The sequence below is a fragment of the Hylaeus volcanicus genome, chromosome 7 (assembly GCF_026283585.1).
Source record: "Hylaeus volcanicus isolate JK05 chromosome 7, UHH_iyHylVolc1.0_haploid, whole genome shotgun sequence".
Taxonomy (NCBI): Eukaryota; Metazoa; Arthropoda; class Insecta; order Hymenoptera; family Colletidae; genus Hylaeus; species Hylaeus volcanicus.
Genome location: NC_071982.1, coordinates 4,543,538 through 4,569,144, shown reverse-complemented (window position 1 = coordinate 4,569,144; position 25,607 = coordinate 4,543,538). Strand labels below are relative to the sequence as shown.

At 38.5% G+C, this 25,607-nt stretch overlaps 3 protein-coding genes and 1 long non-coding RNA gene across 5 annotated transcripts; 1 reads left to right on the top strand and 3 right to left on the bottom strand.

Annotated features, from left to right (window-relative positions):
* Positions 1 to 7: 7 nt before the first annotated feature.
* On the bottom strand, positions 8 to 7,545 carry LOC128880100 (alpha-N-acetylglucosaminidase). Its single transcript, XM_054129808.1, has 14 exons — positions 7,399 to 7,545; positions 7,139 to 7,302; positions 6,453 to 6,631; positions 6,160 to 6,378; positions 5,064 to 5,291; positions 4,924 to 4,987; positions 4,708 to 4,853; positions 4,549 to 4,633; positions 4,282 to 4,431; positions 4,067 to 4,209; positions 3,836 to 3,995; positions 3,575 to 3,765; positions 3,116 to 3,501; positions 8 to 3,014 (listed from the first exon to the last, which is right to left on the bottom strand). The coding sequence occupies exons 1-14, from the start codon at positions 7,508 to 7,510 to the stop codon at positions 2,896 to 2,898; spliced, it is 2,346 nt and encodes a 781-aa protein (XP_053985783.1). The 5' UTR covers positions 7,511 to 7,545; the 3' UTR covers positions 8 to 2,895.
* Positions 7,546 to 8,242: 697 nt separating this feature from the next.
* Positions 8,243 to 15,478, bottom strand: LOC128880107 (mitochondrial amidoxime-reducing component 1-like). Of its 2 annotated transcripts, XM_054129820.1 has the most exons (7): positions 15,045 to 15,478; positions 13,686 to 14,056; positions 12,249 to 12,500; positions 11,336 to 11,459; positions 11,038 to 11,243; positions 8,754 to 8,825; positions 8,243 to 8,446 (listed from the first exon to the last, which is right to left on the bottom strand). In XM_054129820.1, exons 1-7 carry the CDS (start codon positions 15,057 to 15,059, stop codon positions 8,272 to 8,274), a joined length of 1,215 nt encoding a protein of 404 aa, XP_053985795.1. In that variant the 5' UTR covers positions 15,060 to 15,478; the 3' UTR covers positions 8,243 to 8,271. The 2 variants fall into 2 exon arrangements, with proteins under 2 accessions (XP_053985795.1, XP_053985796.1); XM_054129821.1 differs by lacking the exon at positions 8,754 to 8,825.
* Positions 15,479 to 15,617: 139 nt separating this feature from the next.
* Positions 15,618 to 23,288, bottom strand: LOC128880109 (uncharacterized). The gene is made up of 6 exons (XM_054129824.1): positions 22,993 to 23,288; positions 22,715 to 22,875; positions 18,891 to 19,028; positions 18,601 to 18,808; positions 18,181 to 18,325; positions 15,618 to 18,105 (listed from the first exon to the last, which is right to left on the bottom strand). Exons 1-6 carry the CDS (start codon positions 23,147 to 23,149, stop codon positions 17,913 to 17,915), a joined length of 1,002 nt encoding a protein of 333 aa, XP_053985799.1. The 5' UTR covers positions 23,150 to 23,288; the 3' UTR covers positions 15,618 to 17,912.
* Positions 23,197 to 24,145, top strand: LOC128880124 (uncharacterized). Its single transcript, XR_008457759.1, has 3 exons — positions 23,197 to 23,326; positions 23,399 to 23,593; positions 23,694 to 24,145. It is a non-coding gene; the product is annotated as an uncharacterized LOC128880124 (long non-coding RNA).
* Positions 24,146 to 25,607: the final 1,462 nt, after the last annotated feature.

Below are 25,607 nucleotides of genomic sequence, written 5' to 3'. Positions count from 1 at the left end.
TGTGTCCTCTTGTAGACCAAGTTTGTACAGAAAATAATCACTAATTAATCAGAAATCCTGCAGTGAATATTTTAGGTTCGTAATTTGACAGAATTTTAAGTGCGATATCTGTTGTGTGTACTCTTGATGATAAATTTTTAGTTGGATGAAAATAGATCGGAGTCAAGGTTGAATGAATTAACTGGGATTCGCGGTAATCGTTCGATGTTATTTGCAAGGACGTTTTACCTACGAATTTTATCATGACATAACATCTACAGGTGGAGTTTATTATTGGGAACAAACAATGGATCCAGAAATTACTGTCAATTCTACTTCTAGCCTTACTAATTTTGTAGCACAAGCACACATGACATTCTTTCAATCCACATACTGTAAGTGTTAAAGACGCAAGTATTTTACCATGGTACATTAGTGGTGCTAGTTGTATAAGGGACATTTATTTCTGTACTCATTCTACTAGAATTAACCGAATTTTGTATGCACCGTAGTTGTATTTTGTATGAAGATTGATGGGTTAGCCTGTGAAACAACGACCTCGTTTATATATCGGTTCTCTTGTATATCGCGCTACAGGAACGAATGTTTTCGATGGTTTTTATTGGTTGTGTGGTGTAATTAAGCATCGTTTCGCACTTTTCCATTCAATGAGAATATTTCTCATACCTTCGGCTAGACTTAAGTTTCATTTACATATCTGTCTAGAAAAAATTTTGTTTTATGTCCATTTTAATATTTACCGTTCAATTTCTATGTTGTTTTTATTAATATAACAGATTCATTTTAATGTACACTACAACTTCGAAAACATATTTTCTATAAGCAGTTTGTATGTTATGTTTGCGATGCATTGATTGTATATTTCATCTCGTTTCGAATCGCAACGGTAAGGATTGAAATAATTTTCAATATATAAATGTTTTATTTTTATCAAAATTTTTTCTAGGCCCAGTACATAGAAATTGTAATCTCTGATCCACGTGACTTCTGGATTACGTGAAATGTAAATAGTTAAGTGCTATTTTACATAGTACTAAGCACGCGACCAAATATGCGTAACCAAATGTCAGATTCGTTATTTCGTTGGACCTTACTTAAATCCGGGGGACCATGAAAACCGTATTCAATTTTTCCGATATCTTCGGAACCTCACGACCGGATACTCTCGATGATCATATCTCCTGAAGACCTCACGAACTCGATGCATAATTTATTGTATACTTCAATGATAATTCGAAGCTTCAAAGTAATGGTCATTCATTCGTGAGAACCTTCAATATCTCATTGAAGGTGTACGAACATTTTCAGGTATATATTTCATCATTTTTAAATAATATAAACATAATGTACAAGCATTAGACATACTAGTCACTTGGTAATTTTATGAAAGTCATACAATTGAAAACGTTCCCACGAACAAGTATTACTTTGATGCGATAAGAATTTCCTTCATGACATTAGAAACGGGTGTCCTTTGCATCGATTGGTCTTCTTCGATACATTTTTACGGGTATATGTGTTATTGCGATGATTAAATTGTATTTGTGATATTCTTATGGGACGTACTCAAAAGAAAGTCATAGCTGAATTAGAACATGAAGCGAAATCGCTCTCTCTACTGTACCCTGTAGGTGTTTCTCACTGATTACTAGGCTCCTGATGTTTATGCATTTATGATAAGTGAAAGTATGGAAAAATGTGCGGGGATGGGCATAAATGCAAAAAAATATATATATGTTAAAATATCAATGTTAGACTTTTTATAGATGCAATACGAAAGGAAAAATATATATAAAATATCAAGATTTAAATACATGTCAGATTGTTTAAAAGATACAACATACTTTCATTTGAATTTCAATACTTCATCTGAATCTTTAAAAATTTGAATTTGCATAAACATTCGCAGTCTACTTACTGTAAATATTACAAAATACACCAAATATTTTGTACCTTGTATTAGATGTCTACTATGTTTCTTAGCATATATTAATAAAACAGAATTCACGGAATTCATATTGTACGAAGAAAGATCACTCTCATGGTTAAATTGTATGTATAATAGTAGAGATTGGTGATAGAATCGAGTAATTTTTACTATGTCGAAGGTCTTGCGAAGATAGATTAAAATGTCTGACCCAAAACCATTTTAAATTCTTTGATCTTTCTCCCTACAATATGTGTTCATATTGCAACTTCAATTATTTCCCAATTGATAAACTTTTTATAGAGTTGTGTGCCAGGAGTTTGCCCCTAAGTGAATGCAACCAGCCATGATGCCGGACGCAGATACTTCACGTGCGTTCACTGTATTACTGACACATGGTCAGTTTCGATTAAAAATGAAGTAAAAAATACTCTAATAGAGAGTATCTTATTCTTCAAATAGACGTGAATGATTCTATATTACTGACACACGGTCAGTTACTTCTATTTCAAATTCCAGAGACGAACAGTCACCTGATGGTAGTAGTCACGCATAGAGAATTTGCGCCTGGCTGAATGAGCGAATTGTGCATTCATCTTTTGACAATCAATTTCGGTAACAGTTTCCATTATTTAATTTATCCACACGAACACAGAAAATTAATGGTTTCCCTCAATGCGTAGAAAATTTGTCTAGGCACTGTACGGTGCTGAAAATTCTTATGTCTAGACATCAGATCGTTAATCATGTTTTCTTTTTACAGTCTCCGTAGGTTAAGTTATGATTTCTATCTGCTGTACTTCTATTTCGAGTGTCGAATATTGTAATAATAATATTAATATTTCATTCTGTGATTTTATCCGCAGGTAGAATGTCCTTTTATGAATAATAATGACCTTTACAAAGTTTACTTGTCCTGCATTTCATTTATTTTTGTAATAAAATGTTATAAATTAGTTACAAATTGATTACTGCCTTTTCCTTCCTGTCCTATTTTGATTCTTCCTAACCCTAGACGATAGTCCTTCGTATGTCGATGAGTTATGCCACTTTGATAGAATTTTCATAGCTATGTCAATGGAATTCCCTGTAATAAAAGTCATCGTCACATTGGTTAATAGCAATAGAACAATAATGGAATGTTGATTGCTAATCTAATTCAATGTAAATTTGAAAATCCTTCCATACCTTTTGCTTCCGTCGCGTAGACTTTTTGGGAGACAATAAATGGTTTCTCGACTTGATTGAATATCCTCTCGTTGATCTTCGTGCCGTTCAGTCTTGTCTTCTGAACGAGGGAAAGTTCGAGAGCTTCGATAAAAATTTGCCAACGAGGCTTGAAATAATCTACGACGACACCGGACCATTGTTTGTTCGCATAATCCCTAATTTCCCCCCTAGGTCCCCACAAAGTAATCTGATTTCTGGCGTTGTATTCGTACAACAGTTTTTCTGCGTTGTTGGTTGACAGGCTCTTTGCTTCCTCCAGCCAAGTGCCCAACAGGAAAGCTCTTCCAGAAGCCAGTATCGTTTCCATGTCATCGAAGAGTTCCAGAAATAATTTAGCGTGTAAACTGAACGCAAGTTATATTAATAAGGTTTATAATATACAGTTGAAATTTATGCGGTATATTAATTTACACATACTTGAATGCGGTGACGTTCTTCCTATTAAAGGATTCCATCAAATCTAAGTAAATATCATCTGCTTTCAGCTGAAGAGCTTGTCTCGTCACGTCGACCACATCATGTTGGTAGAGGGAACTGTTGCCTCTTCCATACCTTGCTCGAAGAAGCACGTTCCATGCTTCGAAAAACGAGTTGCGTTTGTACCAAGCCTGCATACAGACATCATTGTCTGGAAGATATCTGTGATGTCCTCTTTTGTCGATAGTAGAATCCACTTACCCATGGCTTCAGATTTAAACTTGGACGTCGAGTGACAACATAACGACCTCTCACTTTTGCTGTGCCAGCAAAGTTGTACACTGTTCTTCCTAGAGCCTTCCAAGCAGTAGACGAGTATTCGTTCCACGCTCCGTATCTTCGACTGGCGTAATTTTCGAACCTGATGCGATTAGACAGTAACATGGGAAATTAAAATGGACCAACAACCACAGAATGAATTCCTAATCGTACCAGTTATCTAAGTTGACAGGTTTTCGACGATAGGCCATCTCATTCATCAAATCATAGACGACGTAGTTCTGATTAATGCCTTCAGGCGTTAGGCCAGTACCGATCATCGTGCTACCATTCGCGTTTCTTGCTTCAAGAACTCGCTAAAGTGGAAATACTTCTGATCGTTTTGTGATAAATTACATTTTTCACGAATCACTTGGAGTCTTACTCACATTGTTTATAATTTTTGCGGAACCAAACATTCCCAACGTTCCGCCAAAGTTGTGCAGCATGCACCAAATAAATGGTTGGCCATAGTAGGACTTCAATCTGTTGTACTGCGGAAACTGTTCAGATTGGAGGTCCAAGATTATCATTCTTCCCTGAAACGTCACAACAACTTCGAGTTAAGTGTTTCAGATACAAGCTTGGTATCATTGCCGTAGGAGGGAATTTTTAATAACTTCAAATAACATGGCGTTTCATTTTCCAGTACTTACGATTGGTACTGATGATAAAAAGGCTTGAACCCTAGGCTGGGTCCAGAATGCGAAGTCGTGGACGAATAACCAACCTTGCATTAACCTTAAACGATAATTGCGGACGTAGAAGACATAATCATCGAATATTTACTCGATATTCTTTTGAAACACTGTTACCATATCGCTTTCGGGTCAACGTTGTTCATGGCTGAGAAAACTGAATGTCCCACGTTCCTCAGGAACTTCAACTCGCTGGTGTACGGCTCATTCTCATTGAAAGTGTCGCAATTGTAGACATGATCTGTTCCAAACTCCTCGATGTACTATAAAAGATAAACTAGAATCGTATACGAATTTCAAAATGTCCTTTCTAGAAATGGTAATCGCAATTACCGTTTTCAAAAATTTCTCTCCAACCACATGAAACAATGGATCCGTAGGTTCCAGGAAGTAAGGGCTGAAATCACATTTTATTTTGCAAATTATAATAAATGACAATTGCCCGATGTATCTGCGGATTCGCCATTGCTTACCAGCAATACTTGTCTGTGAATTGGTTCCAAGAGCCTCCTTTGGTCATGTTTGACTTTGGAAATAGTCTGGCGAACGCTCTTGGCACGTGACCTGCGAACGCAGGCAGGACAGGGATGATACCAAGGTCCCTCATCCTTCGAAGGATTTGATGCTGCAAACGAAGCGACTTCTCATGCCAGGAGGAACTTAAAGGCCCACCCCATCCTCGAATGTTGCCCATTCTAGCCCTGAACAGACAGTTCAGAATTCTTGTACGGAATGCGGCAGAAATAACTCCCACGTTTTAAAAAACGATTGAAGAAAAGTGGTACGAGATACCACCAGAAACTTTTTATTTCTTAAATCTAGATGTGAAAAGGTTTTTTTTACTTTGTTTTAAAAATTATGTCATCCAAATGGTGGGCTTTACGTGCGATACACATTTGGAGTCGTTCTTGAAAGTTTTCCATCATTCTCGCTAGCATTTCGGAGGAAATCTTTTCAATTTCCTCTTGGATGGCCTCCTTTAGTTCATTCAAGGACCAAGGACGATGTTTGAGAACCTCGGCCTTGGGGTATCTCCACAGAAAAAAGTCACATGGACTTAAATCCGCCGAGCTACGGTGCCCACGGAACTCTTTCGCGTAAAGTAATCACTCGACCCGGAAACACCATCTGCAAAATTTCGCGCTGACGACGGCCTGTATGGACCGTAGCTCGACGGATTTAAGTCCACGTGACTTTTTTCTGTGAAGATACCTCAAGGCCGAGGTTTTCAAACATCGTCCTTGGCTCTTGAACGAACTAAAGAAGGTCATCCAAGAGGAAATTGAAAAGATTTCCTCCGAAATGCTAGCGAGAATGATGGAAAACTTTCAAGAACGACTCCAAATGTGTATCGCCCGTAAAGGCCACCATTTGGACGACATAATTTTTAAAATATAAAGTAAAAACTTTTTTATATCTAGATTTAAGAAATAAGAAGAATCTGGTGTTATCTCGTACCATTTTTTTTCAATCGTTTTTGAAAATGTGGGAGTTATTTCTGCCGCACCCTGTACTTGAAAAGTCACGCTTTGATAGCGTTTACAATTTTTTCATGACTTGTAACTCTACCAAGGTAAAAAAGCAGGCCCCCCGAAGTGCTCATTCATTTCATCTCGGGTTAGATTCATCTCTAGGTACACCCTTTCCCAGATAGCCTCCTGGCCATTAAACGCGAGCGCCAAATTGATTCCATTAAGGGCCATCCAGTCGATGTTCTTCTCCCATTGGTCCCACTGCCACCATGCGGAACTGTAGCCCACGGTGCACACGTTTTGGTAGTACCTGAATCTGTTCAAAGGTTCGTATATTGAATCACGCAGAGTGGAATGCCTGTCGCTAACGATCTGTAACTTGCAGGCAACCTGTCGTTCGAAGTGACGTTCACGCGAACGTCTGGTAATGTATTTGGAAGCTCTAGTTGACTGCCCTCCCACGACACGTGTACGTTGCAGTAATTCTTCAGGTAGTAGTGCAAGCCCCATGCAACTGTCACACCGGAGGTGCCACGGATCTCAATTCTATCGTGGCTGGTTTTCCTTATCTGTTTAACAAATATCGAGGTACATGGTAGCTTCCCCAAAACAGTTAGTTCGAATTCTACTATTCCAATAGTCTTGTTCTATTTGCTTGCATGTATTAAATTAGCTGTTATGAAATGTTCTGTTATTATCATTCATGATTATTTGGAAAGATAATAACAGTATTAAATTAAAAACATTGCAGTCAGCAAATACCATATCTCCAGCTCCGTCCTATAATCTAATTCAGTGATTGAAGAGTGTCATTGCCAATGCTAATCACGGTGAGTCAACGATATCGTGGAATTGGTATCTCGTGAAATGCATGGTCGAGCACTGTAGAGATAAAGCGTATCATTGGGTCAACAGTTGTCTATGCTGAAGGCACTTATCGTAAATCCAAAACTAAACCAGAGGAACTATCCGAACACCCCCATCTATAGTTCCTTTAGTAAACTACTGGACACCTAACGTCCATGGCACACGTGACTGTTTTACCGATGTATTTTCAAAGTAGAAAATTAAATTACCGCGAAAGTATCCTTTCCAACAGGTCCTAGATCGGGATCTACGATCATAACGAATAATTTGGCTCGTTCTACGCCTAGTAGCCTCTCAGCGACACCTTCAGCCGCCTTTGCTTGGACTTCTGGAGAAGCTTGAGGTCTAATGTGGCCCAGAGTCGCCTGAAACGCTACGAGAATATTTGATCTACCTACTGATCAACGTTTTCAAGATAATGCAATCACGTGCGGTAAAATTGATACGATGCTGTTGTAATTTTACTTACCATCTGGCTTGGATTGCTGACTACAAACTATTGTCAGTGAAAAAATCGCAACGCCGAATGCATGCAACAACTTAAACGCCGACATTGCACGTAACAACTTAAACACCGACATTGCACGCAACGTGTTGCGTCGAGTGTTTCAGAGTGTGGAGTGATAGAAAGAGGGACGAATAACGAAAAGAGCATGGCAGGCCTCCCTACTCCAAACGCCGTATCTCTTCGTCCCACGAGATCTCTGGTCATTGTGGTCGTTCATCGTTCAAAGGCAATTACCTTTGTACCCTACAGTGTTCCTCTGAAATGTCTCTGGCGTTTTAATAGGCTCAAAAATAGGTGGAATATTTTGGGAACAATCTCCATGCGACAACGGTCTCGACGTAACATGGTCTGGCTTTGTTCGTAATTAAAGTCTTCAGATATGTTAAGCTTCTTTCAGACAAATAAATTCAGCGGAAAGTAGGAAGGAATTGAGGGAATGTTGAGGATTATGGATTGCCATGTAGACCATATAAATATTATTTTCCAAACCATATCACGGAGAAGTTCTTTCGTACTTGTAATTAGCGTACATTAATTCCACTGTTTCAACTTGTATAAAATGTTATCATGTTTTTGGCAATTGGTAAAATACTCGAATCTTTTTGTAACAATCAATACTTTATTCGTATATTCGTTTAAACATCTTGTCAACAATAATTCGTCATCAAAAATTGTATATTGTATTGTCTTTGAGTACTTATATTTTTCAGGAAACAATTTTTTAAGTATCTTTCAATATTCTAGATTATTACTCGCGCGTTAGTGAGTAACCTACTTTCAAAGTCAAAGGCCAATAGGAAGCACCTTCTTTTTTTTTTTTGTCGGTTTTAAGTTCTAGTTTGCAGTTTCTTCAGGTTGACGCGTTTCTATGGAGGAATTGTCAGGCACGTGCACGAAAACTTCGTCTCCGATGTTCACTCTTCCAGAAAGGTATAGTCCGCAGAGTATTCCAATCGTTGGCACTTTTCCCTCGAGTTTAACACGTTCCGGGTCCATCAGTTCTCGAAAACTGGAGAGAAATCGAAATTAAATTTACCGAGAGGAATAGTGGGACTTGACATTTTTAATAAAATTATTAAATCATTTGTAAAAATGAAATTCCTTTCTACACGAGATAGGAACTCTCGGGTAACCTTGAAAATAATCAATATAAAGGTTTCTTCAGAACCCAGCAAGTTTCAACCTCAAATTTTTAATATCTCTTTTAATTAGGTCCGTCCAGAATCAACTATTACATTAAGAAGTGAATTTTGAAAAATGGAGCATTTGTCTCACGTTCAGCTGAACCATAGTAAAATAATAATGAATGTCCATACGTTTTCAGCGTTTTCGACGGCTCCTGTTCATCCATAATGCCAGATTCAGGGTTCACTCGAATAAATTTGCACCTGTAACGTGTAGCGAACATCACGAAATTTTTTATTTTGGAATTGTGCATTCTGTTAGTAATTTGCTCTTGCTGAGTCACTCTGATCCCAAACATGCACCAGTTCCACCTTATTACTGTAAAGTTAAAATTAAATGGCCGCTCAACTACTCCCACCTTGTTCCGTAGTCCCTGACATAGCAACAAGCGTATTATTCATGCCCTTTAGACATAGGCAAAATGACATGGAGGATCCCCAGTGGAGAATCGCATGTTTTGGGCCCTCAGGGGCTGTAGCGGTGTTCGTATAGCTACAGTACGGGCTAAGCAACCCCGAGGTACCCGAGCTAGAGGGGTGTCAGCGGGCCCCAACAGAATGTGTTGAACAGATGTGTGAAGGATTGTCGATGCGAATTGTAAATGTAAATGTAATGTAAATGTAATGAAAAAAAAACACACATGTGTAGAACTGGTAAATTGTAAACACTGTACTGTCGCTGGAAGGGATCTTGTGAGGTCGTAATGTCGGTCGGACATCGATCTTTACAACTTACGGGAATGGACTCCTGTCCCTTGTATGTTCTCGTACGCACTCACACAGCTCCACACCACTGTATACGTACACGGGACTGCAAGGGCTTGCGTTCTGTCCTATTTTTGTCTCGACAATGCAAATTTGAGACCTCTAAATAGCCGTAACAATATTCAGCAGCGTATGTTAGCTCAGACAACGCGGCACCACTGTCGCACCACCATAATGCTTCTTTTGATTGCGAAATACTGCTGAATATTATTAATTATGAGACAAAAAAGCAAAAGTAGACTACCTTAGGATCTTGCGCACAAGTTTGAACATTTATCTAGCGAAAACGACGGTTGAGAGGTCTCAAATTTGCATTGTCGAGACAAAAGTAGGACAGAACGGGAGTCCACTCACTTAAGTCAACCGCAATTAGTAATCTGACACCTTTTTAGACAACGACAGAGCTAGACTTTTCGTTCAGGGCCGTATGGTATCAGAATTAGGATGTTCATATTTCAATAACTTTTTTCTTATGTATGTTCACACATAATTCTGTAATGCATGAACCGATTACCATAAGACTATTTCGTTTTGTAAAGTACATTCTAGGGGAGGGGAAAGGAGGTTATAGTCTAGTTTAATCAAACTCATCCAAATATTTATGTTTTAAGCTAATAATAATGACGACAAATACTACTTATTCAAAATACTGTGGTACGTAGGAACTTAGTTATTGGAATATGGGTTTAATAAATGAGTCCTTTTAATAAGTTTGAATTCTACGTTTATTCAAACGGCTCGGAAGGACACGTTTACTGTTCAAGGAACGGACGAGAACTGAACTGAAAAACTAGGCCTACGAGAAAGAGAAATCTAGCGTCAACTTAAAGAAAGAAAATTCTGCCTGCGCTCTGTTCATTACCCTGGCCTTCGACGACAAACAGTCAAGGGTCTTCAGACCTGGTGGTGCCAGTCCAATACTCTAAACTTACAGAGAAAAGGGCAGTGTCTCTCAACGCTAGATTCATTTCTGTTGAAGTTAAATTATATGTTTATAATTCAACATTAGTTTAACCCCTTCCCGTACTTTAGCGAGTCAGATTCGCGATGAAGATTTCGGCCCAAACATGAATATCGCGAGTCAGACTCGCGACGAGATACTTGGGTATCGCGATTGTTTACAAGCATCAGTCTGGTCTGTTTAGCGCGCTTTGATGTCTACCGCTTGGGTCCGAGTTTCGACGAGCTAAATGGCACGAGAAGGGGTTAACCAATCATCGTCAAGAGTTTTCGGTTTTTCCAATTTGGAAAAACCCGCGTAGCAAACATCAAGTCTTGGGCACCCTGTCGTCCTACGGATCAGTTACCTGGGCCAATAAAGCAATAACTACTGTTTCGGTTTACGACATCACAAGATCCCTTCCAGCGACAGTATGTGTAAGACTGGTGAATTGTAAACGCACATGTGTAAGACTTGTGAGTCGCACAAGCAAGACCGGATCAAGAAAAGTGTTAATAGTCCGACAGGACTATCACTCAAATATAACGTTACAGGAAAAGTGTAAACGGTCCGTTAGGACCACACTATAAATAAAGAAAAAGAAAGAAAGAATCACATGTTTTTTAAAAACATGCTTGGGTGTTTTCATGCGTCAGTGCATATTTATATGCCCCACCTATGAATATAAATGACTATAAATTCCTGCCGTACCTCGTACACGGTTTGACGTTTCTGATCACAGCTCGTCTGCCAATTTTAATCCATTCCCAGTTGTCATCTTCGAAGGGTTTTTCCGTGGAGACTAAAATATTCGGACGGAATTGTAAGGCAGGTACAGGTATCTCCAGTTTCTCGTTTAGAAGCTCAACGGACCGTGTGGTCATCAACATGTAACTGGCCAGATCGCTGAATAAACCCTGAAACGTGTTCCCTCTAGGTACGTTTCACTCAAAACGTTCGATCGATTGCAATTTTTAGATCCGATTAAATTCTAATTTACTATTCTTACAGTATCCTCGTTTCTGAGCGTCTTGTACACCTTGGTGTAATTTTCCCAAGGGCCATCGGTGATATTTCGTTTGTCCATCATGGCGCAGCCCAATCGTAGCCCCGAATTCGTTCCAGTCAGAAATCTAAATGGAACGAGCATGTGTTATTAATAGATCGAGGATTTTATACATTTATTATATAAACTAATATAAATGACAAACATAACGAAAATAAGTTACCAAGATATGTGCACACAAGCAAAATGAAATAACGGTATTATTATAGTGCTTGTATTTAGAACATATTCAACATACATTCTGTATGTTTTATGTATGTTTTCTGTACAGGATGTTCAAAAATGCATTCAATATTTATATGGTGTATAGGGCACACTGTACCGAGTAAAAAAGCTTTAGTAAACATAGGTCCAAAGGTCAACCGTTTCTGAGATATAAACATTTTTGTTTGCTAGTATCACGATTGACTTACTTGCTTCCATCGCATGCGATGTTTATGTCGGTGTTTATAAATTGCGTTCTGAATGTTCCCATTCAAGTCCGACAGTAGATTTCATTGAGATTTAGTCAGTTGTGGATCGGCAATTTAGATATCACGAAAGTGTTAAGTATCGCGAAAATGTCAGAGTATTATTCTTGTAAAGAAATGGCAGATATGCATTTTATGTATGGTCGTGGCAATGGAAGTGCCTTAGCTGTACGATGATACTAGCAAACAAAAATCTTTATATCTCAGAAACGGTTAATCTTTGGACCTATGTTTACTAAAGCTTTTTTACTCGCTACAGTATGCCCTATACACCATATAAATATCGAATGCTTTTTTCTGAACACCCTGTATAATTGTATGTCATATGTATAAAGTTTGAAATTAATTGCAAGAGTTCCTGGTGCGGAATACGAATTTCTTCGAACCTTGATAACCATTCAGCAGGTTCTGAGCCACAATCGATACACTTCACCGGCTCTCCCCACCACATTGTGCATTGAACGGCTTCGGGGCTTTCGTCTGAACATTTTGGCACCGTGAAAACCATGCTGGGCATCCCTACGGCTTCGAGTTTCACCTTGGTCTCGTCCACCGCGGACAGGCTAACCAAAATCAGCGTTGGGTACTGCCTGCCAGTCTGGAAGCGGCCAGTTTCCTCGTTGTACACTAGAAACATTCTGACGAGCAGTGTTACTATTGTGTTTACAACTATAACATAGAGTGACACATACGCTTCGTCAACTCCCTGGCGATTCTATTGGACTTGGTGCTCGCTATGCATCGTTAATGAATGTTAAGCGAGAGACGTAGGTCTAAAGTGACGCGTTCCAAGCGTGACGAACAAACATGTGACACCTCATGATATTTATAGATGTTAAATATGAGTTTTTCGTATCAGCTCTACAGCTGGAGAATATAACAATTTCACTGGTTGCAATTATAAACTATCGGCAAGCATAGATAGGATTTAAGGGGAGAGAATTTCCAGATATAATTAATTTTTGTTATTGAAACTTTTTCTACATATAGAGGGACGTTCAAAGAAGAAAATTTGACAGTGTAGATTTAATTTGAATGTATATTTGTATATTAGGTTGTCCCAAAAGTTTCTTTCGCTTGATTAATAAGTAATACATGCGCAATATTTTATTTTGCTCCATTACTGTTACAACATGAATATCTATGAAATTATATTGTCTATTTATATAAACACGACCACATAAAATAATTGAATGCAACTCGCGAAAGAGACTTTCGGGACAACCTAATAGATATAGTAGTCGCAAGGAAAGGATTCGGTGAAAACGGTGGGATACGTGGAACCCTGGGAAAACATCTGATAGATAAAATCAGAAAATTTTTTTCTTTAGTAGGTACGTAAAATGCGTATGAACCTCAATTTGCAAAAAAGAATTGTTAATTGTAAAAATGGCGGCAAAAAATATGCAAATGAACGATACATGTCGGCCGTCATTTTCCAATAACTTTATGCTATAATAATAATTCATTAAGAGTCGAGGTGCATACGCATATAAACTTAATTACCTTCAATTTAGGCGTTAAATCAAGTGAATCGGATCAAAATTCGATAAGCTATGCGTCCCACCGTTTTGACCGAATCCTTTCCTTGCGACTACTATATCTATATATATATATACATTCAAATTAAATCTACACCGTCAAATTTTCTTCTTTGAACGTCCCCTTATATGTAAAAAATGTTTCAGTAACAAAAATTAATTATATCTGGAAATTATCTGCATTAGAAAAATACATTAGCTGGACCAGACTCTCTCCCCTTAATAGGTTCAAGCCATGAAAATGTTCTCCAGCAAGCTCTATCCAAATGAAAAATTAATCACCTATCTCGAAGGGTGAAGTGCCCTTTGCTCTCAATGCTGATCCCAAACTCTGTGAAATCGCATTCCTTGACAGCCTTTCCTCGTCCAGACTTCAAAGGGTACGCGTACAACTCTTGAATTTCACCCACTTTCACCCAATTCGGATAGGGCAACTCAGGAATGTTATCATTGGTCGGACAGATCGCCAAGTAGACTTCGTGGTCAACGTCGCCACTGGAAGTGTCGATTTCCTCGATTTCTTCGTCCTCCTTCGCGTCCTTCTCCTTCGCCCTTTTCGATTTATCCGAGGAGGATCTCTTTCGTATGCTCCACATGACCACCACGAAAACAACCGCTAAACTGCACGTTATCACCACTGTCGGCCTCCAATCCTGAGCAGAAAGTTTTTTGCGATTAAAGAAGAATTGTTTTTTTTTTTATCGCTAGTTAAAATTTATATTCTACAATTATTATAATAATATCGTTATTTCTTTTTCCGTGAGTGCACATACTTTTTGGTTATCTATAACATCTGTTTACATTATAAATTCTTGAAGTCCACAGTCTGGTTATCGCAGAATAAATAATATTCAGTTTGAATTAATTAATGCAGAAGTTCCAGTCAGCTGTCAGAGGACTATACAAACGACATTCACTGTGCGGCTGAACTTCTTTATCAATTTAATCGCTAATCTTCTAAGATATAATTAGACTTGATTGCAGTAGTCTGAGAATACTTCGTCGACTTATCTTCGCTCAAGTAAAAAAACGTACACCGATCTGTTAGACTACCTGAATCAATCAGCTCAACAATCGTTTTGAAAGCCGGTAACACAGCGTAAAATTCAATCCTCCGACTCTAATGTACTCTATCATTTCCTAAACTCACGAAATGTTTTATATTATCACTAGCCTGATAATGTTTATGCAAATTCATGTTATTATCGATTCATACAAAGATTGAAGATTTAACAAGCGACTACTCTTAGAGACATTGCTTTCAATCTAATGCAAACGTTATTCACTAAATTGAATAATGCATAAGACAATTGTATATAATTCATATATAATTCATACAAAAGTTTGAAAATGGTTATTTGACCGGTCGCGGTAGGTTTAGTGTTAAATGAAAGCATGTCTTATCTTTTAAACTGTATATATATAGAATGTACATTATCGTTGATATTTTATATATTTCTGCATTCGTGCGCAATCCCATACATTTCCCAATGTTTTCATTTATCATAAGTATAGAAACATCAGCAGTTTAATTATGATCGTCCAATTATCAACTGTATTTAGCTAAGCGTCGTGGTTTCGTACGAAGCACGTTGACTGCGATGTCTACATAAAAAAATTGCTTATGATCGATCGACTCACCGGATGTCCTTGCATGTTCCTCGATGCCAGTGACCACCTGGAAGAGATGATCCTCTTGGACACTGTGCGTGACAGGCTCACCCACGTTCCACGCTCATTTCGCACTCCTAGCGGTGGTGTTATGCAACGCGTCGATCGTCTCTGTCCCACTCCACGAGTTTATCGGGCGCAGGCCTTCGTTGCAGACGATTGTGCGCTGTTCGCCAGTCGTCCAAGAGCTAACCGAACGGCGCCAGCGAATAGTAGATGTTCGTCTTTATCGCGCGTCTAGTGGCAGACTTTTTTTCTTAAACCTGCTAAGTTTTTATCTCGATGGAGTTGCCAAGAATATCTGGTGATAGCGCGAAGGGATTCATCGTGGTCTAATTTTTCCAGTACGGCTTTACACGAGTTCTGCGTTCTTCCATCAGCTGTGGCTCTGGGAACTGGCTTGGTCTACATGAAGCTAACGCGTCACGAGCGTGGCGTGTCGTTAATAAGCTAAGAGCGATTGAAAAGTCGAGTTTGAGAATGCTTAGGGACGTGACTACAGTATTGGTTTTACTTTTGCAGGAGAACTTGAATGGACAATCTTTTCTTTCTTTCTTTCTTTTTTTTTTCTCTTAAGGTTTAAAGTCGCATCAACGTCAGAGGTTATTAGCGACTGTCGACAAATTTAGTTGCACCTTATGGGTGAAATTGTAGCGAAGATAAAAGAGACTGGTTACGTGAGATTGTTATAGTCTGTTGAGAATACCGATGGTCTCGCAGAATGTTATCAGTGCTTCCTGGTAGGATGCTGAGGTGGTTGATTCTATGAAATCGTCCTTAATATTTAACCTTCTTCGTACCTAGCTGTATTTCCTGCATTCTATGATGATATGGTCGACTGTTATAGTTTCGTTGCAAGCTTCGCATAGTGCGGGAGGACTATTGTTGAAAATGTGAGAGTGTTAGAGTTTGGTGTGTCCGGTCCTGATTCGAGTAATTGCTGTTTGCTGTTTCCTGTTGAAATTGGAATTTGTTGTGAGGTCAAAGAAATTGTTAATTGATTTATGGAGCGCACTTGCTCTGTAGTTTATCCATGCTCGATTCCACGACTGTTTCCATAGTGTCTTTAGATATTTATTAATGTCTGAAGCAGTGTTATATGTAGCTTGGTTATGCGGTTGTAGTGTTGCGATTTTTGCTTCGAGGTCGGCCATGACATTCCCATGTATGTCCATATGAGAGGGGATCCATGCTATGGTCGTTGTCTTCCCGTGTTTAGCTAGTTTGTCACATAATTCTCGGATTGCTATGTGAATTTCCATGGATTGCTTCGGGTTTTGGATGTTTAGGATGATGGAGAGGGAGTCGGAAAAAACGATAAATTCGGAGTGAGGGGATTTATCGATAAACTCGAGAGCTGAGAGGAGTGCGTAGCTTTCGGCTGTGAAGATGCTATTGAAGGGATTCATTCCGTATTTGATCTATAAATCCTGCGTAAAGACTAAAGGCTCCTGTTCCAAGATTATTCTTGGAACCGTCGGTGTATACGTGGGTAGCTCTAGGATATTTGGCGCATACAGCATTAAATAATTCTTTCGAATGGACAATCTTGAAGTCCTGGGATACGTGCAACTATGGAGGTAATTGCTAACACGAAGGTCCACTTAGACATGAAGATCCTTATCATCGGTGTCTTTCGTCATCAGCTTCACTTGTTCTTCAGGTCTCGTCCTTTTTGCTCTTACGAATATGGAACGAAGAGTTTCTCATGCTCATAGACTTCTCCACGTAATCAGTTCCATAAAGACATCTACATTTATGGTATAGTTTAGCTACATTTTTATCGTCACAGTAATTGAAGTTCCCATAGAATCATGTCCCATACAATCATGTTTCTGTTGAGTACTGTTATTATAATAGAAGTTTGTTTAAATACATATATTATTAATTAACACCATGCTAAGCTCATACAGCCGCTTCCACTGCGCCATACCTTCTTGTATCCCCCACTCCTTAACTCTACCAGAAGCCTCATAATGGATGCGATGTGCATTGTATCTCAACAATTTCAAACCCCATTTGTGGAGGTTTTAGTGTGTCCCAACAATTACAGGTCATTAAACTCATGCTCAGCGTTTCCTTTCTAATTGTAAGTGTCACGATAATTCCGTAAGTGTCACGTGTCTATCTGGAGCAGTAACTGGCATTCCGAGCTTATCGAAGTTCTCTGCCACGGTCTGCAGTTGTGGTAGGGTTAGAGGACGATAATCTCGTGTGACAATATAGAAATGCACAATATGTTTCGTTTAGATAAGTTTTTATTGCTTCTTTCGAATACAGTCCCGTGTCAAGAATTGCAGGAACATTATATAATGCGTAGTAATAATAACTATGTGACTTTGTACGTTTGCATCGTAAACTTACTTACGTAAACATTCATTGATCGTGTGTAGGAATTACAATAGGAGGAAGTATTCTCTTCGACGATTTGTTAATGATAAATTAAAGTAGTCGTTCTTGGTGTAGGTGTCTGAAAATCTCTTTGTCGCGTGAAAGTTTCTCGAGAATATAATTCTAGCATTAGAGTAACCATTTTTATGAATTTAAAAGAGACCTAACCTCATGCAACCCCTTTCTTCAGACAAGTTTTGCTTAATGTCAAGGCAAAAGTTCTTACAAAAATTCATTCACTTCGTTCGATATACTTCTTCACGAAACATCTATTTGTACTTCCCTAAAATATTTGATGCGACGAATCTATAATGCGCAATGAAACTTTTCCTTTATTTTGAATTTACGTTAAAAACTTTTTCCCAACCTCATACATTCGTTACACTCGAACGAGATGGAATTTTTACTAACTACAAAGACTACTACTGTTGATGCCGTTAACAGTCGTTAACTGTGTTTCTGTTTCGCAGAGTCGCCGTATAGGGAATCGATAATAGGATACAGCAAACCTAAACTAGGAATATAGTAATCTGGTTCCGCCTCTTCGCATTGCAACGCATCTTCGATTTTATCCACGCCCGTGTTGACGAAGAGCTTCTGAAAACCGCACACCGTTGCGAATTTCATGTCGTGAGTTATCCTGGAACGTATCGTCGAAATGTTCAATTCTGATAATAGAATTATTTCAATTAATTAAGTGACACAATTGACTCACGTGTCTCCGATGAACAAACATCGTTTCGGGTCCCGCACTTCGCACTTGTCCATGACGAATTCTTTCAGGGCGTTGCTAGGTTTCGCACACTCGATGGGCGTTCGTTCGCTCACCTTCGTAATTATATTAGTCAGATGGCCAGGACCTAACGAGAAAATAGAGGTTATTAAATAACCTGATATTAACCAGTCGTGTTTCTTGTATAAATATTACAGGTGTCTATAGAGATTCGTTGTTACTCTAATTTAAAGCTCTAAGCTAATGTAAAAGTTGTATGAAAAATATGCAATTTTGAATTAAAATATTTTTAACTGAAATGCTCTCTGCACCGGGCCTCGCAAATTATTATATACATTTATTATTATTATTATTATTTAGCTGGCATTGGTTTAATCCATACTGATTAAAAAAATCAATTACCTATGAGTCTCCTGTCGTGTCCACACACGAGCCATTCGTCCAGAGCACCCACCATGTAAAGAACATCCTTCCTTTTCAGGCAAGAAACTGCTAGAGCCAGTTTTGCCCAATCGAAAAATAATGAAAAATCCACTACCACTGCTTTGATCGACGGTCGATCTTGTACAGCCTTCACCGTCCTCACTGGGTCACATTCTTGAACATCTGGCTGAAATGAGACACCAGAAATGTTAATAATTTTTTATGCTCTCCGTAGAGAACGAATCCTGGCAAATAATTGTATTACTCACGCATTCTGGCGTTAATTTGATCCCATGATCGAGTAAAACTTGTCGAAACTGCGCGCTGCCGATCAAGAACACCTCGCCGCGAAAGTTAATTTTGTTCAGGTACCAGCCGACCACCTTCGATGGTAGTATTACTTGTTCCTGAAAATTGAGAAGTATATTTAATTTCTCTTAGTCGAAGCGTAATGTAACATAGGTAAAAAATTCGTTAAATTACGTAGAAGTGAAACGGTCGGAGTGCTGCTTTGAATTTAGATTTACCGACCATCTAAAAATAAATCTATTACATTTGTTTTGTGTAACGTAAAACCCTAAATTAGTATCTCATTATTTATATTTCAACTACTTAAGACTAGCAGATACATTAGCATTTTGCATCGCGTGATGTTTCAATAATTCATAAGCCCGTTTAAAAGAAGCATTAGTGAATCGGTACCACGTTACATTACGACCTTTAAACGCATTTCAAGATTAGTAATGTATTACAAGACAAAGAAAATTAAATTAACCGACAAATTATCCTCGGTGATGTTCTCCAAATTTTCATCGAGTTAACCATTAGGTTGTCCCAAAAGTTTCTTCTATTTCATGAATAAGTAATACATACACAATATTTTATGTCTAATGTTATATTATTGAATCGGGTACGATTCATTTTGCTCCATTACTGTTACAACATTAACATCTAAGAAATTAGGTTGTCTATTTATATAAACACTGCCACATGAAATAACTGAGTGCAAGTCACGGAAGAAACTTTTGAGACAACCAAATAGTTATTCAGAAATGTTTCTTTAGATAAGGGCCCCCTTTAATGCTTATTTAAACGCAATTGGTCGAGGAGGCCCTCTTCTGCGTCGCTCAGAATCCTCAGGCTCAGACTCATTTAACTTTTGAGTCTTCCTCCAGCGCAAGAGTACATTGGACAGGGATCCTTCGTAGGCGTGGGTGCCCTTCTTAGGTCCAATTGGCGGAAACTTAGTTCGTACTTAGGCCCAATTGGTAGAAAGGCTCCCTCCTTCGTAAGCCACAGGTCCTCTTAAACGTAGAATCTTCCTACAGTGCAGGGCCCCATTCCACGTGGGCACCTGTAAGCTTCGACCACATATACATGGACTGCTCAAGGCTACTCTTTATGCACCGAGCAGAGCGTAACCAACATCTTCATACCAAAAGTCAGACATGACGCTAATGCGCATGCGTCGAATTCGAGAACTATACCAAAAATTCCATCTCGATGACAGGCTGACTGCAGCTTCGACCAATGGTCGAAGACTAGTTCGGCAACCGTCCAAAATTGCAATTCGCGCTATTCCCCACAGCTATCGCCCATTGACTCTAGCACTTGCGCATAACTGCTTACTCGTAACTTTGACATGGGAGATGTTGGTTACGGACTACACTATAGCTTGAGCAGTCCATGGTCGAAGCCTATAAGCGTAGGACCTCCTGAGGCCCAAACTCCTGTGACCTTAGAGTCTTCCTCCAGCGCAAGACTTGATTAGACAGGGATCATTTGTAGGCGTGGAGCCCTTCTAAGCGTACTAAGGCCTAATTGGTCGAAAGACTCCCTCCTTCGTGAGGCATAGGCCCTCTAGAACGTAGAATTTTCCTTTAGTGAAGGGCCCCATTCCACGTGGGCACCTATAATCGTGGGGTCTCCTAAGACCCAGGCTCCTATGACCTTAGTGTCTTCTTCCAGCGCAAGACTTCATTGGACAGGGATCCTTTGTAGGCGTGGTGCCCTTCTTAGGCCCAATTGGCGGAAACTTAGTTCGTACTTAGGACCAATTGGTAGAAAAGCTCCCTCCTTCATGAGGCACAGCAACTCTTAAACGTAGAATCTTCCTTCAGTGCAGAGCCTCATTTCACGTGGGGCCCCTTAATCGTGATGCCCAATTGAATGCGGATCTCCCTTCACCCTCAGAGTTTCCGTTGTGCGTTGGTATTTGAGATGTTTTCAGGTGTCTTTTATATTAAGTCGCATTTTGCTCAGTCTTTCCACCGTCGCACAGTGCGGCGAATGATAGGCAAACGTGGACAAAAATAATATTTTTATTTTATTTTTTTTACTTGTTCGTGCTTGGTAACATAGAAAATGGATTTAAATAAACATTAGCGGCTAAAACATTTTCATTGGAATGTTTACATAAATAAATTGATATTTTTTTATTAATTCTGGTACCAAAAGAATGAAACTATACGTGGCTATTTAATAGCTCATCAATATCATTTTATATCGACATGTAAAATAAATGAATAATAGATTTAAGGTAAACTATATTTTATAACTATTATTTAAGAATATAACAGGCAACGAATATATGTTTCTAATTTTTTTATATCGACATGTTTATATTTTATATCGACATGTAGAATAAATGAACAATAGATTTAAGGTAAACAATATTTTATAAATATTATTTAAGAGTATAACAGGCAACGAATATATGTTTCTAATTTTTTTTAATCATAACTTTCTTATATTATTTATTATGTCATTTATAATGGTTATTATCAATATTTATTCCGCTAACTTTGTTACATTGTTCTATCGAGATCCACTTTTCAGCAATTTCAATATTCTTGATTTTAACGACTCGTTCTAAAAAAATTTATTTCTCAAATATTAGCAGGTAGTAGCAAAAGTGGACATTGTTTGCATGAAATATAAAGTTAGAGGAACCAAATATAAAAGAATCACTGATACATTTTTGTACGTTTCTTTTTCAAGTCTATTTTAAAATTTAATTTCGAATCTCGCGCATAAGAATTTTTTAATAATCAGTAAACTGTTAATATAGGCAACGGCTATGAAATAAACATACCCATAATAGTGGAATCCATGACAGAGAAAATGAGCTATGAAGAATGAATATTACTACAGACTAAGTGGAAAAAAAAGAAGTAAATTGTACCATCCTAAACTGCGAACTGAAACTGAGCGTGATAATATGCTACAATTAGGTAGCCATATAACTATAAATAAGTGCGATTCCTTAGCAATCACAAATAATTTGAAGCTATTGACATCTAGGTAACAAAATAAAATGCTAAATTGTGCTCTAGCAAATTCATCATTTTTCGATTTTTGTCCATTAATCGACGCACTGTGCGTAGTTTAAAATTATATCTACCGCTAGATATAAATTATTTTCTGTCCTCTTTCAGTAAATTAAGCGGTTCGCGGTATTCCAATAATTTCGTACTTTGTTCGCAATAGAATATGAAATAAATTCAACAGCGAATAATTAATGTTAAGATAAGAACAAGGTATGTGCAATCACGGTACGTTCTGATTATATTTTATCTGCATTGACCTATTTTGAATTAAACATTCTAGATAGTTAAAACGGTAATAAATCGAAATAATCGTTGCTTTATCCGAACGAACGTGATTCTACAGACTGCCACAGTTCGAGACTTCGCAGCGAAGGTTTTCTTTTTAAAATGTAATTTACATTACAATAGGTCGCGCAGAGGCGTTACAGACAGATGTGTATCTCGTCGTAGTCTAATATTTATGAGATTCCCGGTAAAGCTTTCACGCGAAATGGAAAGAAAAATCATCAAAGAAATAGGAGATTTCCCTACTCACTTTTCGTTTACGATGTAGTTCAGTCAATATTATTTAACCCAGACATCGAACTTAAAGGAGTGAATTCTTTCTTTATTTGTGCCCAAAACGCATTAATGTTAATTTAATTAAATAAGTACCTATACTCCAATTTTTTTTTCTACGTAATGATTCTTTCCGTGAAACTGCCGTGTACATTGTTTGATAGATTCAATTCAGATCGCAATACTTACAATATTCAGGTACTCACCGGTTTCAATTCCAGTCCAAATTTATTTATCTTTTGATAGTATTGGTCGAAGGTGAGCGTGCTGTTGTTGGTCACCAGGTAGGTCTTCTTCCCGATGTCCTGAAGCCTAGACATCGTATGCAACGCGCCAGGGATGGAGTCCATTATCCTCCAGAGGACACCTGATACATTAAAAGCGATATCACCAATCTACCCTTGGATCCAAACCAATCGGATGCCTGGAAGCCTAAGCTAATCGTGCCCACTGTTACGTTTATGCGTTTATTTATAACACTCGCCATCGCAGTCCGACAGGACAATGTCAAAGGAGTCCAGAAACTCCTGCGCTTGTTTTGGCGTCATCTTGGTCAGTTCCTTGGTCCTGGTCATGGAGATCAGCCGTAAGTGATTACTCAGATCGTCATTGACCTCAGATCGATCGTCAGGCTGATACATCGTGAAAGTATACTAGTTCGTTGAAGACAGCGGTTGTGCGGTGAATGGATTCGTTACGTCCAACCTGTTCGGTAGACGCGGTTAAACTGTCACAAGTTGCGCGGCGGTCGACAGTGAGATACGCGACTTGCATATCCTTGCCCTGTACATCGCCGATAAACGATGCATCGATATTTCGTGCGTTTACCATTTTCTTTTTCTTGAGACCGAGCCTGGTGACGACAAACTGATTCACTGATTTCACACTAGGATTGCGGCTACGTATACATAGCAGTATAATAACTTGGCGCCTGCTCCAGGTGCGTCATGAGCTTCCTACCTGCGGGGGTGGAGGTGGGGGTGAAGGCCTTAAAGTTTAATCATTTGTCAATGTATTAGAGCTGGTTCGAGTCCTCCAAATGACTGATCTCCGGTTTTAACTTATAGCTGCCTTATCAATCACGTGTAAGTGGAGAATGTATTAATGTTTTATTACACAGTTCAGTCATTTTACATAAGCGTTAGGTTAAAGACGTCTTTACGGAATGAACTGAATTTATTTTAGGAAATGAGAAAGAATGCTTGTATTCACTGTTGTTAGTTTAAATGGAACTAAGACTACGTTTTTTATCGTGGAGAGCGGATGTCGCGATGCAACTCATGATTCCGAGTCTTTTGGTGAGCGAACAGTTGCGAGAACACAGTCAACTACCAGGACCGATATAAGCTGAATAGTAGAGCGATAAGAAAGCAACCACAGACGAGGTTATTGAGTGTGTTCACTACCGTAGACCATTGTTATATTTAGTAAAAAATTTCTTTCGTACTACTGGAAAGTATTCGGAGATTCCAGAAGTATATCTTTTAGTGAGAAAGAAATTTAGATGAAATTTGAAGCCTATAGGACTAAATTACTCCACGCTTCCTATTACTTCATATTTAATTACTGCCTCAAGTTTTTTAATCATGCATCACTTAGTATACCTTTCATGGGTATCACTTTACCTTTAAACTTATTTGTTGTTTCTTGATAAATAGATTCGTAAAATTGTAATTTCTTACGTCTCATTTGAGAGAGCCTTCAGTTGCTGTCATAAATGTTAAAACAAACCAGTTCCGTCACATATAACTAAAGAGAGAAATTTCCTACTTACAAGCATAAATCACTCTTCCTAGCCAACGAATCTCGTTTTTTCAAGTGTAATTTAACGTATATGTTAATATTTATCTGTGAAAAGCTTTATTTGTATGAATAATTGCAGTTAATTAATGTCGGTATTTAATAGTTCAGTGACGCCATCCGTGGCAAAAGGCCCAAGTTTGTCGTCGGCGAGTAGTTTCGCCCGTTTCCCGAGAGATAATATAAAACCGGTTGTCAACACCTAGGCGCAGAGCTGCCCCTTTTATGCGACAACCTATGCTTGCAGTTTTGTCGGTTCAGTTGTCATCATGTCGGAGCAGGTTGTTTACACTTTCTCTTAATATTCCTTCTTCCCTATTTACAACATTGTTCAACATTTGAACGGATATATTTACAACAATGTTGCGAAGGATGGAAATGGTTCAACATATTCGATACGTAATAATAGATACCAAAATGTAAAATTCGGGATAGGATTTGATACGCACCACATACTCCTCGTGCCACCTTTTCGCTAATCATATTCTCCGGATACTAAAACGTAAAATCGAGTAAGTATTACGTACGTACTAGTTATTATTCGTACCACTTTTTCGCATATCATGTTTTTCTAATAACAAAACATAAAATCTGGTAAGTATCAGGTAAGTACTAGCTATTATACCTGCCACTTGTCCGCATATCATATTCTCCTGATAACAAAACGTAAAATCTGGTAAGTATCAGGTAAGTACTAGTTATTATTCGTGCCACTTCCTCGCACATCATGTGCTCCTGATACCAGAAGTAAAAATCCGACATTTCCCATCACAATTTTGAGAGGAGCGATTTGCAACATTGTTGAAGTTTGGAGAGGAGCGATTTGCAACATTGTTGACCTTGCAACATTGTTGATGTCTTGAGAGGAGCGATTTGCAACATTGTTGACCTTGCAACATTGTTGATGTCTTGGGAGGAGCGATTTGCAACATTGTTGAAGTTTGAAGAGGAGCTATTTGCAACATTGTTGAAGTTTGGAGAAGAGCGATTTGCAACATTGTTGACCTTGCAACATTGTTGATGTCTTGAGAGGAGCGATTTGCAACATTGTTGACCTTGCAACAATGTTGATGTCTTGAGAGGAGCGATTTGCAACATTGTTGAAGTTTGAAGAGGAGCTATTTGCAACATTGTTGAAGTTTGGAGAAGAGCGATTTGCAACATTGTTGACCTTGCAACATTGTTGATGTCTTGAGAGGAGCGATTTGCAACATTGTTGACCTTGCAACAATGTTGATGTCTTGAAAGGAGCGATTTGCAACATTGTTGAAGTTTGAAGAGGAGCTATTTGCAACATTG

Excerpts from the sequence above, each read along its gene's own strand:
- LOC128880107 (XM_054129820.1), bottom strand. Across the intron at positions 11,244-11,335 it reads CGCTCAGAAACGAGGATACT|GGTTTATTCAGCGATCTGGC; the intron begins GTAAGAATAGTA and ends AACACGTTTCAG. Across the intron at positions 8,826-11,037 it reads AACGTCAAACCGTGTACGAG|GTGCAAATTTATTCGAGTGA; the intron begins GTACGGCAGGAA and ends TACACGTTACAG.
- LOC128880100 (XM_054129808.1), bottom strand. The coding sequence starts at position 7,510 with ATGTCGGTGTTTAAGTTGTTACGTGCAATGTCGGCGTTTAAGTTGTTG. Across the intron at positions 6,379-6,452 it reads AACGTCACTTCGAACGACAG|ATTCAGGTACTACCAAAACG; the intron begins GTTGCCTGCAAG and ends ACCTTTGAACAG. Across the intron at positions 4,988-5,063 it reads TTCACAGACAAGTATTGCTG|CCCTTACTTCCTGGAACCTA; the intron begins GTAAGCAATGGC and ends ATGTGATTTCAG.
- LOC128880109 (XM_054129824.1), bottom strand. The coding sequence starts at position 23,149 with ATGTATCAGCCTGACGATCGATCTGAGGTCAATGACGATCTGAGTAAT. Across the intron at positions 22,876-22,992 it reads TGTCCTGTCGGACTGCGATG|GTGTCCTCTGGAGGATAATG; the intron begins GCGAGTGTTATA and ends TTAATGTATCAG. Across the intron at positions 18,809-18,890 it reads TCAAATTAACGCCAGAATGC|CCAGATGTTCAAGAATGTGA; the intron begins GTGAGTAATACA and ends GTCTCATTTCAG.